The sequence below is a fragment of the Ustilago hordei genome, assembly GCF_900519145.1.
Source record: "Ustilago hordei strain Uho2 genome assembly, contig: UHO2_contig_06, whole genome shotgun sequence".
Classification (NCBI taxonomy): domain Eukaryota; kingdom Fungi; phylum Basidiomycota; class Ustilaginomycetes; order Ustilaginales; family Ustilaginaceae; genus Ustilago; species Ustilago hordei.
In genome coordinates this window covers 892153-906452 of record NW_024545253.1, presented here as the reverse complement: position 1 = coordinate 906452, position 14300 = coordinate 892153, and the positions used below count along the sequence as shown (strand labels likewise).

General features: G+C 51.3%; 4 protein-coding genes across 4 annotated transcripts; 2 read left to right on the top strand and 2 right to left on the bottom strand.

Moving 5' to 3' along the window:
- Positions 1-192: 192 nt before the first annotated feature.
- UHO2_03741 (uncharacterized protein) lies at positions 193-1383 on the top strand (the record flags this gene model as incomplete). The annotated part of the gene is made up of 1 exon (XM_041554347.1): positions 193-1383. One exon carries the CDS (start codon positions 193-195, stop codon positions 1381-1383), a length of 1191 nt encoding a protein of 396 aa, XP_041410281.1.
- A 916-nt stretch (positions 1384-2299) lies between these two features.
- UHO2_03740 (uncharacterized protein) lies at positions 2300-5194 on the bottom strand (the record flags this gene model as incomplete). Its single annotated transcript, XM_041554346.1, has 1 exon — positions 2300-5194. The coding sequence occupies one exon, from the start codon at positions 5192-5194 to the stop codon at positions 2300-2302; it is 2895 nt and encodes a 964-aa protein (XP_041410280.1).
- An 815-nt stretch (positions 5195-6009) lies between these two features.
- On the top strand, positions 6010-6999 carry UHO2_03739 (uncharacterized protein; the record flags this gene model as incomplete). The annotated part of the gene is made up of 1 exon (XM_041554345.1): positions 6010-6999. The coding sequence occupies one exon, from the start codon at positions 6010-6012 to the stop codon at positions 6997-6999; it is 990 nt and encodes a 329-aa protein (XP_041410279.1).
- Positions 7000-10960: 3961 nt separating this feature from the next.
- Positions 10961-13846, bottom strand: UHO2_03738 (uncharacterized protein; the record flags this gene model as incomplete). The annotated part of the gene is made up of 1 exon (XM_041554344.1): positions 10961-13846. The coding sequence occupies one exon, from the start codon at positions 13844-13846 to the stop codon at positions 10961-10963; it is 2886 nt and encodes a 961-aa protein (XP_041410278.1).
- Between the last annotated feature and the right edge of the window lie 454 nt (positions 13847-14300).

The window sequence follows — 14300 nt, the reverse complement described above, 5'->3', positions numbered from 1 at the left end:
ATGTTCGACTTCACGGAAAAGGTCAAGATGGATTTTCCGTGCAAAGGGGCTGTGCATGCGCCAACTGCAGGCGAATCATTCAAGCTGTGCACGCACGTCGGACCCTGCGGTCAATTCGATGTTGGTTTGGTTCCACCACCATCGTGCCAATATCTCTTTCACCTATTCATTCGATCCACAAGCAAACACAAAATGGGGCTTTTCAGCAAGAAGAGCAGCAATAAGATTCCGCCCGCGGAGTCGGCGCCGCCTCCTCAATCGAATGCGCCCGGCAGGTACGGTTCTCAGGGTGGCGGTGCAGGTCCTTCAGGACAACGTACAGGAGCTGGATACGGTGGTCCTGGCGGTGCCGGCTATTCCGATGCAGCGTCACCTCAAGCCGGATACGGTCAGCAACAGTATGGAGGTGCTCCAGTCTACCAAGATCGATTTGCCAATGCACGAGCACCAGGCGCAGGCTTTGGCTCCTGCTATGATCAGTACGCCGGCTCCGGTGGCACTAACAAGTCCGCGAACCTGTCGCGCAGCGTCAAGATCAGCGCTGGTGAAGAAGACGATCTCCAGGCTGAGTATGGTCGAGGCAGCGGACAAGGAGATGCATCCGCATCGAGAGGATACGATGGACTTGAGCAGCAGCAGGAGCAGAGAGACGAAGAGGACGATGAGGTTGAAGCCATCAAGCAGCAGATGCGATTCACCAAACAGGAATCCCTTTCTTCGACCAGAAATGCAGTGCGTATAGCTCGCGAAGCCGAAGAGACCGCCACCAACACCATGTTCAAGCTCTCAGACCAGTCTGAGAAGATTGGCAACACCGAACGCTCGCTCGATCTGGCCAAGGCACATGCCTCTCGCGCTGAAGACAATACCAAGGAGATTGTCGCACTCAACCGCTCCATCTTCCGTCCAAACATGCAATTCAACAAGAAGGGCAAGCGCGACGCCGAAGAAGCTCGCATCATTGCTCGTCACATTGAAGAGCGTGAAGAGCGTGAAGCTGTCCGTCGTGACGTCACTTCCGCCCAATCCAGACTCGATGCTAGTATGAATGGTCCAGGCACGGGCAAAGCAAGTTTTGGTCGTTTTGGTCAGGATCGCTTCGGTTCGGGTAAGAAGGCCGAAGAAGCAGCTCAACGCAACAAGGTCGCTCAGCGCGGTCGTTATCAGTTTGAAGCAACGGAGTCGGATGACGAGCTCGAGGATGAGCTGGATCAGAACTTGGACGAGATTGGAATGCTGAGTTCCAGGCTCAATCAGCTGGGTAAGGCGATGGGTCAGGAAGTCGACAGCCAGAATGCGAGGCTACAAAGGATCGGCGACAAGGCCACAACCCTCGACACGAAGATCTTTTCCGGTACACAACGGCTTGGCAACATCAAGTAAAGTTCTGCTTCGTATTTGTCTCTCGTCTCACTTTGTGCAATCTCATATTCTCAGTGTTTTTGTGCTCGTTCAGAACTTCTCGCATCCAACCAGTCGTAATAATTTTTTTGAGGATGAGAAGGTCGAGCGTACGCCTGTGAGGAGCGTAAGGATCCTTGTCGCCCGAAGCAATGAAGTCCGTAGCACAAAGCTTGCGAGTGAGCTCTTCCTTGGAGTGGGTGTGCGAGATGGCAGTGATCTTCTGGGCGCCCAAAGCCTTGGCAAAGATAAATGCAAAGTGGCCAAGGCCGCCGATACCAACGACCCCAACTCGCTTGAAGCCCTCGGTACCGCAACCGTTGAATTTGGGAGGGTTGTACACGGTAATACCTCCGCACATGAGAGGGGCAGCTACGGCCGAAGGGAGGCTCTCGGGGATGTGGACAGCAAAGTGAGCGGGAGCACGCGAGTACTTGGCGTATCCACCCATCGAGAAGCCAGAGCCGTCAGTCTTGGAGTAGTCGCCGTTGTAGGTACCAACAATGCCATTGTCGCACCGTGGCTCCTTGCCAGCTTTGCAAGGCTCGCACTTCTTGCAAGAGTCGGATTGAGCACCAACACCGACACGATCGCCGATCTTGAAGCCCTTGACTTCCTTGTCAACACGCGCGACGGTACCGACGATCTCGTGTCTAATTTGAGCGAAAGAGACGCAGAAGCAACCGAAAAGTCAGTCTTCTTGCTATCTGGCTTCATGCCGGCGGCGAAGGTCATCTTGAATGCATCCTTTATTTTCAACGAACCGGTGCATCATGAAACTGTATTCGAAATGGACAGGACAACGTGAGCAAGAGTACAAGCGATGGTCCGGTCCCACTTCAACGTTTTTTTTTTTTTTTTTTTTTTTTTTTTTTTTTTTTTTTTCGTCTGTGAATCTTCACACGCCGAATCGAGCCCGATTGTCAAGCCACCAACGCAGACCTTCTTCTCTAGTGGCCGCGTTCAGAGCTTGAATTGCTTCAAATGTCTTCTGACACAGAGCCAGTCTACTGCTACCTCCTCCCTCCTCGGCCATGCTGGCAGGCTCCGTGCCCGATTGACCGGTCTTCTCGCGGTGTCTGTGCTGCGTGATGAATGACTCGACCTTGTGCAGGGCGGAACGTAGCAGGACGAGGTTGACACTGGGGATGCATCCGATGAGACACATCTGCAAGTGGGTCAGCCGGTCGTACGTATCAGCTGAGCCTATGTTGGCGTCTTGCTGGGTCCTTGTGCTGGCGGTATATTCGGTGGACCCTGTGTCAGGAACTGATGGATGGGCCGAGTCGCTGCTCGCAACGGCAGACGCAACATCTTGCTTGGTGGCACCACTCGACTCGGCAAAGCCTCCCGCCTGAATAGGTCCATCTGTCGACTTCGTTTTACCTTTAGTAGACGTGGGCGCAGCGGTAGAAAGCCTCTCTCTGTCAATCTCCTCGGCCAGCCGGGCAATGACCCACCACGATACTGAGTCGCTTCGATCGCTGATCGCAGAGACCACCGTAGACATGGCATATTCGAATTGAACCGCGGTGAGTCGCTTGGGGTAGCTGGCAATCAAGAGCTCCACGTAGAAGGGCGCCAAGTTGAGGATGCATCGTTTGTGATTTGAGTAAAGGGCAAGAACAACCGAGTGTGCCGACTCAAAAGTGTCGCTGAAGCGCGTGTTCTCCAAGTATGGACGGCAGATGGGCAGAACAAGCTGCTCCACGACTTCATCAGGGAGCACCCCGACGAGTTGTTCAGCCACGTCGAGGAAGTAGGTGGTGGAGCTGCGCTTTGCAGCGTTCATCTCGAGACCATCAGTGCTGATGGAGCTTTCAACAGCATCTATGGAGACAGGTGCGATGAGCTTCAGGAGCTGGATGCATGCTTCGCAGTCCCTGCTCACTACGTCGAGCGCCAAGTAGAATACTTTGCGGTACACGTCGAAGCCGTCTGAGCCGAACGTGCTTGTGATCCAGTAAAGGTGCGAGTAGGTGGCCAGCACCATCTGCACGACCGTGAGGTAAGGTGTTGGAAGATTGGATGTCGATGCGAGAGGCCACCTACGATCGCCCTGTTGTAGAGCAGGGTTCGTCTGTTCGTCTGTTTCTGTGGTTGCCGGAGGCGGAATGGTCAAGGTAGGGCTCGGGCACATGTCTACAACAGAGTCCATCATCGAGTCGAATACCATTGTGTAGCTGAACAGCAATGCCTTGAAGACATTCCAGAGCTCCTTGGTGAGCTGTCTGCTGGACTCAGCGATCTGCTCTTCGTCCGCCCCGGCCAGAGGGCTCGAAAGCCAAGAAGCTTCAAGATGTGAAGAGATGCGAGACATGCGTACAAGCAAGGGGAAGAACTCGGCTTCGCCGGTCTGCGGGACGAGAGCTGCATCTGACGTGCCTAGCAGCAGAGCTGAAAGCTGGTCGGGTGTGAGCGAAGTTACCGCCTTTGCCAGTGCACGCGACATGAGTTTGGAGAGCGGACCGAGTAGTGGGAAGAGGGTCGAGTCTGTGACGCCTCGGATCACTCGGACTGTTGGGCTGTCCACGTTGAGGTGTATTTTGCCTGCATCCTGTCTAATGTCTTGAGCGAGCGAGAAGAGGTAAGAAGAATGATCAGGTCCCTCGAAGAGCGATAGAATGACATCGCTGGTGGCTGAAGTGAGCTGAAGAGGGTCGAGAGCGTGGATCTTGCGATCAGGCACCAAAGGCGCTAACTGCGCTGCCATGTAGAGGGGGACATCGCGGAGTTCCCGCAGTTCGGCTCGAATAGCTCGTTGAGACGCGATAGACGTGATACTTGCTGGTCCAGCCACCGATGCTGTGCGCTTGCGGAATTCCGCCTCCCATTCATCCACGTCCTGCGCGTTGTCATTGTCGGCGCTTGCAGACGATGTCGGTTCCGTGTTGGCGGAAGAGGCGCTGGCATAAGATATGCCAGGCCCGTGAAGCTGGTCTAGAATCTCTGCAAGCGTAACGATCCATTCATCCTCAATGGAACTGAGGTGGCGACGTACGCTAAGACCGAGCGAGGGGTTGGCGCGGACGGCGGCCATCTCTTCAAGGATGGACATGTCGCGAGTGCGCTTGCGCTGATCTTTTAGGATGTATAAAGCGTTGAGCAAGCCACCGATCACGGCGAAGCGTGATATAGGTAAACCCCTTGCTGCTCGATAGGACTCTGGTATGGCATCATGCTCCGTGTCGTCCAGGCCCTGAATGATAGCTCCAAGGTATTGTGATAGTGCTGAGCGAGACGCCCATCCTGTCGAATTTCTCTTGGATCGAACAATGAGATCCACTCGCTTTGTGAGCGCGGCAGCGACGGCTTGAGCGATACTGGTGGATCGCCCGATCAAGAAGGAGCTTAGCGAGTTTGGTGCGGAGGCAGGTGCATTCTCCGATGCTGGTTTGGTCGTGTCGACGGTAGAGCTGACGGAGGAAGAGCCGGGCTCTGTGGACCAGGTGACTTTGTCGGACGTCTTGCCAGTCGCAGTTGTCGGTGGCTTTGCAATCGGGGGCGGCGGAGTCCAGAGACAGCCGCTAGAGCTAATGACGCCAGCAAATTCGGCAATGTGCTCGAGCTCCAACTTGCTCAAGTAGTAGGTGATACTTCCGTAGAGCGTGCTCTCTGATAGCAGGCTGAGATGCTGAGTGCTGGTGGATGGAGCAGACAGAAGCTTCTTCAGAGACTGAAAAGTGGCGTCGTCGGTCGGATCGAGGAAGATAGGCTCGTCGTTAGCCTTGGATGTTGAAGCCGAAGATCCCAAAGCTCCAGAAGCGGACCGCTGGAACAGAGAGCTCGCCATAGTGTACGTGTTGTTCCAAGCCATATATGGACCGTTGCAAACCAATGAAGCTGCTGTGCTCTCGAAGCCGAGTTGAGCAGCAGTAGGAACTGATCGAGAGACAGGGACCAGTGTAGGTGATGTGAGCGGAAGCGGAAACGCTGGCTTGACCGGATGCCGGTTGTTCACTTTCAACATCTGTGCTTTGTGCGAGGTCGATTTTACGCGGACAACATTTTGTTTATTGTTGAAGGCGTAACAGCTCTAGATTTCGGATTCGTTTTCTTGAGATCCAGTTGAAATTAGATACACCACTCAGGAGGCCACGGTCAGGCACTCCCCTTTTAATCTGATGCTCTATGCGTAAAAGGCATAAATTGTGTAAGGAGGTAGCGACTAAGCTAAGAACATATATACGTATTCTCTGCACCTGACTGTGCTCACTTTGTCGAGTCATGCCCATGTGCCACGTATCTTCTTTCATAAGCGTTGTAGTTGAAGAGTCACCGGGATAACCAATATGCGAGAGAAGCGAGTAACCGACAGACCGATCCCCTGCATGCATACTAAATTGAGTGGCAACCAATCAGGAGAAGCATATGAAAGGAAAATGCCGAGATACTACAAAGTGGGCATGACTCAAAGGAGAACAACAAGCCATCTCATAAACAGGATGAAGGTATATATACACAACCCTGTAGCAATAGCACACAATAAATCTTAAGGATTACATCTACAACACACTAGTACAAAAGAGCTAGAATGTGGCTTGGACAAGGAGGTGCACAGTATAGCTTCAACTGATTAAGAGTCTGAAACCTCTACCAAAGCAAACCATGGTAGACAACACTGACCCTCAAGCTGGGGCCAGCGAAGCTGCCAAGAGGTCTAAAAGAACCAAGAAAGTGACAATTGTCCAGCAGACACAAACAGCAAATGATGACAATGAGATTGATGATGACCCTGAAGATGAATTGGATGATGATGATGATGGCAAACAATACAGCTTCCATATGTTAAGTAAACTCCTCGAACCAGTGCCAAAGCTCACCACCCAGAACTACTATAGCTGGAATGCGCATGTAAAGTCTTTCCTCCGATCAGTACCATATGCTATGGAACACCTTGAAGGAACATTTGATGCAAACCATCCCAGATGGAGTCGCTCATTCAATGACACATTAACAAATGCCCTACAAGGGACCATCAACACCATGGGAGAATACAATGTAAACTATCTTCTTTTGGACATAATAAGAGAGTACCTCACATTTCATCAAGTCTGGAGCAAGATAGAAGCAAGGTTAGGTGACGATGCCACCAGAACCTCTCGCTGGCTCGCTCTGATCACTCAGCTGGGTGATATCAAGATGTTCAATTCCAACGTTCGGAAACTCATACAGGAAATCAGGACCATCCAGGCCGAAGGAAGCATCCTGGGAAGACCATTTGCAGATGATACTCTCTTCTCTGCTCTCCAGAAATGCATGATTCGCCACCTGATGTTCAGGGAGACAGTTGCCACTGTCCACCAACTCAACTTTGAAGTGCTGGCCATGGCACTTAGCATACATCAATTGGCATTAGAGAGCATTCCCACCCAGAAGCTCGATCCCCAGCAAGGTCATGCCAGGACAGCAGGCAATGGTGACCAGGACAAATCAGCCCACAAAACTGATGATGATGATGACAACAAAACTGCCAAGACTGGATACAGATGCCGAAAAATCCAGTGTTTTGTGTGCAGGCGAATTGGTCATGGTGCAGGCAAATGTGACACCACCGTCACCATTCCCAAAGATTTGCCACTCACCAACTCCAAATAGGATGCTTGGTGCTCCCTCACCCCAAGTTGGAAGAAGAACCCAGAAGAAACAACCCATTGGATACTGGATTCAGGAGCTAGCTTTCACATGACCAACAACTATAGCACACTCATAAACCCAAGAATCTGCCGAAAATGCATCTACATGGCTGGAAAGGAGGTTCTGGATGCAAGCACTATAGGAGATCTCTACATATCAACTGCACATGGAGAAACATTACTCCAGAACATCTTGTATGTTAAGAATCTCAATGTGAATCTATTGTCAACCAACTCATTAATGGACAAGGGAGCACGAGTGACTTTGGACCATGCCAGTGGACAGATACACATGGCAAATGGAATCTCATTCAAAGTTTCAAAGAACAGAGAGCACAGCTTGCTAGAGTTATGAAGTGAGGCATGGAAGGAAAATGCAATGACCACATCAGCACAGCCGCTCAATGATGTTGATGAAGAGTTTGAACCAATCACAAAGAGGACCACCATCTCCATACAACAACTTTGGCATGAGCACCTTGGACATCCAGGAAGAGATAAGGCTAAGTCTATTATAAAGAAGAAGGGAAGTACCATCCAAATGGATATGGACCCAGATACAGCTCTGACATGCAAGCAGTGTATACAGTCCAAAAGTACGGCTGCAAGAATGAAACAAGGCAGTGGCAAGAGAGCTGCTGCACCCCTCGACCTTGTGCATATAGATCTGATCATTGATGCATCGCATGTGACTGAACACACCTGCATATTGGTGCTCATCGATGATCATAGCAAATATGTTTATGCACAACCATTATTGCAAAAGAGCCAAGCTTTCACAGAGCTCAGGAGAATCATATCGTTCCTTGAGACACAGACCAACAGGAGCCTAAAAGCAATCTGATCGGACCAAGGAACAGAGTGGAGGAGCAATGAAGCTCTTGAATGGTCACAGGACAAAGGAATAGAGTGGCAAACAACAGTGGGATACAATAGCAAACAAAATGGCAGGGTGGAGTGAATGAACAGAAGCTTGAGTGAGAAGATGTGTACTTTACTGGTACAACATGGACTACCAAAGACTTTTTGGCTGTATGCAATCAGGGCAGTGGCATTCAAGATAAACCTTACTCCAAACACTGACAATGAGCTCCCATATGAGATGATGTTCAACAAATCACCCAAATGACTCATGCGACTTCTCTGTGTCTTTGGATGTCTCACTTGGGTAAATATCCCAAAGGCAAAGCGAAACAACAAGAACTTGGACCAATGAGCAGTGGCAGCTATATTCATAGGATACAGCCTGGAATGGAAAGGTTGGCTATTTTATAGTCCAGACTATCAACCAAGTATATTCTGGAGTAACTCAGCAAAGTTCATGGAATCCAAATGTTGGTTGGACTGGACCAAGTGGAAACCGATAAAAGTTCAATTGCTGCAAACAATGATGAACGAAGAAGATGCTGAAAACTTGGGTTATTCAGAAGTGAACCTATTTTATGAAATGGACCAGGAACCACAAAATGAGTACATGGACATGGAAATGACTATGAACACAAATGAAGGCCAAGACCTTGAAGGGTGGACAAATGGCAAGTCCTTTGGACTCGCAGCCACGGACAACAAAGGTGAAGGAAACCTAAACCCAACTGTCCAAGAGGCAATGGCAGGGCCAGACAAAAGGCTGTGGGAGGAGGCAATGCGAAAAGAGCTCAAGGGTTTAGAAGCTATGGGCACGTGGGAAGTGACAGATCTCCCAATCGGCATGAATACTGTCGACACCAAATGGGTACTCAAAGTGAAAACGGATGCAAACTTGGTGCCCACAAAGTTTAAAGCAAGACTCGTTGCAAGGGGATTCACTCAGAGAAAAGGTGTCGACTATACCGAAATCTTTGCACCAGTGGCTCCAATTCAATCAATCAGAGGAGTGTTGGCTGTGGCGGCCATGCAAGATTGGGAGGTAGATTCAATCGACATCAAACAAGCATACCTCAATTCAAACTTACAGCATGATGTGTACTTGAAGCCACCAGTCGGAACAAAGATGCCACCAGGAAAGGTTCTCAAGCTAATAAAGGGATTATATGGTTTAAAACAGTCAGGGCAAGAGTGGAACACCAAGATGGACTCACACCTTCGGAGAATGGGTTTTCATTGTATGCCAAGCACACCTTGCTTGTATGCAAGAGGAACTGGAGACAACATCACAGTCATTACAGCATATGTCAATGACATGATGATAGCTTCACCAAGTTGCAAAGAAGTGGATCGCACCAAGAAGGAGATCATGAATAAGTGGGGAACAGAAGATAATGGGAAGATCAAAGAGTTTATTGGAATCAAAATCACAAGAGACAGGACCCAGAAGAGCATATCTCTTGACCTAACAGCATATATTAAATCAATGGTAAGCAGATGGTTACAGAAGGAGACTGAGAAATCCTGGATTCTGATGCAAAGCATAACTGCAAGCGCTGGAGGAGAGAGATGTTCACCATCATGAAGCAAAGAATACCAGGAGTTAGTAGGACAGCTCTTATGGGTATCCAACACAGTGCAACCAGATATCTCATTCATGGTAGGAGTTTTAGCATGACACATGATGACTCTGGTCAAAGGAGCATGGTGTGCAGCGACCCACACTCTAAAGTACCTAAATCAAACAAGTGAATATCATCTCCAACTAGGAGGAAGAGCAAATATGGAGAAGGAGACATTAATGACATATACTGATGCAAATTGGGCATCAGACCCCACAAATGGTCAGAGGAGCACATTGGGAGCAATCACGTATCTATATGGGAGCCCAGTGAGTTGGTGATCTCACATGCAAAAATGCATGGCCCTGTCAGCTGTAGAAGCAGAGTTTATTGCCACATCAGAAGCAGCATGGGAGGTGCTGTTCTTTTCATATCTGCTGCGAGACCTGGGTATCAATAATGTCAGACCAATGCTCCGCACCGACAGCCAAGGATGTATACAGGTGAGTAAGGACCCAGCCAAACACTGGAAGCTTAAACACATTGACACATGTTATTACTTTGTCAGAGAACATGTGCAGGAGGGAGACATTCTGATCGAACATGTCAGAATGGCAAACAACTTGGCAGACATTCTCACAAAGCCATTGAAAGGAGGAGAGACCACATGTCTAGCTCGAGCAATGGGTTTGGTCATGCCAGCAAGGGGGGGAGTTGAAGAGTCACCAGGATAACCAATATGCAAGAGAAGTGAGTAACCGACAGACTGATCCCCTGCATGCATACTAAATTGAGTGGCAACCAATCAGGAGAAGCATATGAAAGGAAAACACTGAGATACTACAAAGTGGGCATGACTCAAAGGAGAACAACAAGCCATCTCATAAACAGGATGAAGGTATATATACACAACCCTGTAGCAATAGCACACAATAAATCTTAAGGATTACATCTATGACACACTAGTACGAAAGAGCTAGAACATGGCTTGGACGAGGAGGTGCACGGTATAGCTTCAACTGTTGTCATATCAACATGTCCCCTCCATACCATGGTGTCAATCCTCGTGCATAGGCTGCGTTAGCTCCCACTAGCCTCTCATCTTGCCTGTCCTCCTCATCGCCCGATGCCTTCCCGATTCCCCGATCCTGTGAGCTCCCATTTACTATGTCATGCGTTAGCGATGCCGGTGCCTCTTCAACTGATCCCAGTTCTCAGAGCGGATCTATGTTTCTCTCTGGCTTTTCGAGACAGTCAAGAGAGAAAGAAACAAGAATGGGCAGGATTGTCAACGAATGAGGGTATCGGTGCAAAACGATGCTGACTGAAACAATGGATGGAAAAAAGAGTGTGAATATTGAAAGGAGTGCGGAGCATCGAAAAGAGTGTGGGCCCGTGAAGGCTGAAGCCAGCCAGTCAAAGAGGTAGACAGAGACTCTGTCATCGTTCGTGATGTAGAAGAACAAGAGCAAAGGGCTGAAGTATGTAGAGAAGGTCCTAAGGCCTGTTCTCTTTGACGATGCTCTTAGCAATCTTCTCGAGATAGTAGAGGTGAGGCCTAGGACGATCGATCTCGTCCATTGTCATCGATCGACTTGAAGTCGAGGACTGTGCCCGAGTGCGTAAGCGCGATCCGGTGGTGGGGAAACAGCCGTCGATCTCAATAGCGTGTCTCTTCTCCGCCTGAATACAAGCATCCCAGAGTTCACGGTCGATGCCAACGCTTGAAGCGAAGGCGTGTCTGGAAAGGGCCCGACGGATCGCCTGGTCGTTCTTGCGAGTGGCGCTGCGCTCAGGTGCATCCTCATCTGGTACGGGGGAGCCGGAGTCGTGTTTCTCGCTCATCCGCGTCCAAGGGTTCGAGAAGCGGCTGAAGGTCTCAGTAGACCGCGTCCTGCGGGCGCGCAAAGTGTTGTCATCCTCGACATCGATCTTGGGATTGGATGGCTTGTGCGCGGCAACGACATCTTCAGTAGGCTTATCGAAGTCTGCAAACACATCGTCTTCTTCGTCTCCGGACTTTTTGACCCAGCGCATTTGCACAGGGTCGAAAAGCATATCACCTACCACTCTTGCACCGGAGGCAATGTGGCTCATGAGAGTGCTGCTCTCGGGTGACAGAGGCGAGGAGTATCCGGCGACATGCGTCAGTGCGGAGCTGGTGGAGCTGCCGGTGAGTTGCGAGATGAGCGCAGGTCGGGTGCTGCTCTGGATGACCTGGTCAAAATCCCGGAGGACTCCTTCGTTTCCTTCCCAGCGGAGCGCCTGAGCATTCCAGCGCATACCCTTCACAGATTTGTGGGCGGGGGAGGCGCCAGCACCAAGTGAGCGAATCAGCGCCGGCTTGCTCTTTGCCCCACAACGACCGCCGCGCTTTGGTTTGTTAGCCCTTTGCGAAGCAGCAGCGCTGCTTTCCGCTGTGGCAGGGGTGCTGGAGGATGTTTGAGGACGGGCTGACTGCACAATTGGGCTGCTTGCATTCGGTAAATCCTCAATGCCGTCTAGCTCGGCGCCGCTTCCGTAGGGAGCAGAGCGTTTGAGAAGCCGAGCTACAGGCTGACTTTCGCCCGAAGATCCGCGGCGTTCCTGATCTGGCCTAGTCTTTGAGCGTGTGTTGATGGAGATACGCGATGCAGACCGATGTACGGGCCGAGCTGGGAAAGAGACAGGCGTGCTCGGACGGGCGAGTGTGCCAGCATCCTTGTTGAATCGAGCTTGGTGATCCGCTGCCGTCTCGGCTGCCCTTGCACGAGAGGCGGCGGTCGAGTCAGTGAGTCGGGAGGTGCCTTTTCCTCTGAAATGTGATGCGGAGGAAGCGCCAGCGTTGCCACTGTTGTGTCTTTGTCGTACTGTCAGCGAGGAGGGGATGGCGGAGGACACCATGGCAGCAGAAGAAGAAGAGGCAGCTGGAGGCGAAGTCCTCATTGAAGGTAAAGACCTCTTGCGTGTGAGCTGACTGCCACGATTGGTTGGGCGACTGGGAGCAGCAGATGCGATGTCGGGCGCGGCCTTGGACAAATGTGCTTGCAAGTCACTCGCAGAGCGCTTGAAGCGAAGTCGGTTGCGATGAGCGCCTCGAAATTCTGAGCGAGTTGCTAGGGCTTGTGAAGAAACAGCTCCCAGGGACGGTGTGCTGGAAGAGTGCTGCGAGGCGGTGCGGGTAGGATGACCACGATCACCGTCGTCATGACTAAACTGAACGTACGGGCGCTGCGCTGTGGTGCTTTCGACACCAAGACTGTGGGCGGCATTTCGGGCGTTAGGCGGTTGATAAGGTCTTGCAGGAAGTCCACGAGCTGCAATGCGACTGGATGATAGGTCAAAGTCGTCGGTGATGACCAAACCGGCTGCGATACCGGCGTCCGAGTCAGCGCTCTGACTCTGATTTTCGGAAGACTCCGCCTGGTTCCCAGAACGTCTGAGGTCGAGCATTGCCTCAAGCTCTGCTTTGACTACAGGAGCTGTTTGAGTGGAGTGTTCAAGATGAGCTTGAAAGATGCTGCCTTCCAGATCGAGACCCTCCAGCAAATCCTCGTGCTCGTCGTCGGCATCACTCTCGCCAGAAAGACTCTTGATGGAGGCAGGACGATGAGAAGAAAGGGAAGGTGGGTGCAGGGACGAGGCCGAGGTGTGCATAGTGCTGGAGGGAGGAGCGCTAGCGCCTAGGTCGTCATCCCAGGTGTCCCTGCTGACATGGCTGAGAGAGGTGTTGGAGCGAGCACGAGACAGAGACGAACATAGACTGAGGTTGTTCATGTCTGGTGCAAGCTCAAAGTCCATCTCAAGAGACTCTTCGGGCCCGGATGAGTGGATCTCGCGATCGGATCGAGCGCGGTCTGAGCTGTGCGAGGAGAGGCTCGAGGTATGCCGCGCGCTATTCTTGCTGTGAGGGCTATCGGGGTCAGTCAAGTCGGTGGAGAGGCCCATCATGCTACGATAGCTTGTGCTGGCTGAGGTGCTGAGACTGGCGGAAGAACATGCGTTCATGTCTTCGTGCTCCAGGTCATCGGCTGAGAGCTGATTGGTGTTGGTATGCTGAGAGATACGTGCAAGGTCGAGCGCGGGAGGACGAAGTTGAGCGTCAAGGTCATCGTCTTGAGTGGTGTGCTGCGTAGAGGATGTGGAAGCTTTGCTGACGTCGAGCATGCGTTTCAGAGCCGAGCTGGCAGCTGTGGAAAGCTTTATGGTGTCGGTCTGTTCATCCGAGCCATCATCCAGCGTGTCCTCCGGGAAGTCGTCGCCCCAGTTGGGCTGACCATCGAGCTGGACGTGAGCAGAGGTGGAGGCGAGGATGTCGACATGTTGCAAAGTGACATGATCCGTACGAAGCTCTGTGTGCTCCAGGTCAAAGTCTCCCTCGGACCAATCTTCGACGTGCGACATGGCTTCAGAAACGAAGACGCAAGGGCTGTCAAGGGTCTACGTTGAAGGTACAGCAGCGTTCAGTGATTCATCGTCGGTGACTTGACTTGCTCGGAATTGGGTTGCAATCGGGAAGAAGTGATGATGGCAAGCGTGACTTCCCGCCTCGAGGGTCAAGTCAATGAAAGCAAGCGCGATATAGGCGACGAGAGCGAGTGTTGTGGCCGAAGGGAAAGGCAGATGCTGATGGTGATGGTGAGAGAAGGCTACACGCTTCAACCTGACGAGAAAGGGAGAAAGAGTGTTAAACCCACTTTCAAGCTGTGAATTCACACACGCAAAGCTGCTCCCTGACGCGCTTTCCTCACTCTGCTGCTTTCGGCTGGCGTCAGCCTTACAAACAGGAGAGAGACCAACACTTTCTGGGAACTAAGTTAACTTACTCATGTCGCTTGTCGGATCGCATCTGAAATAA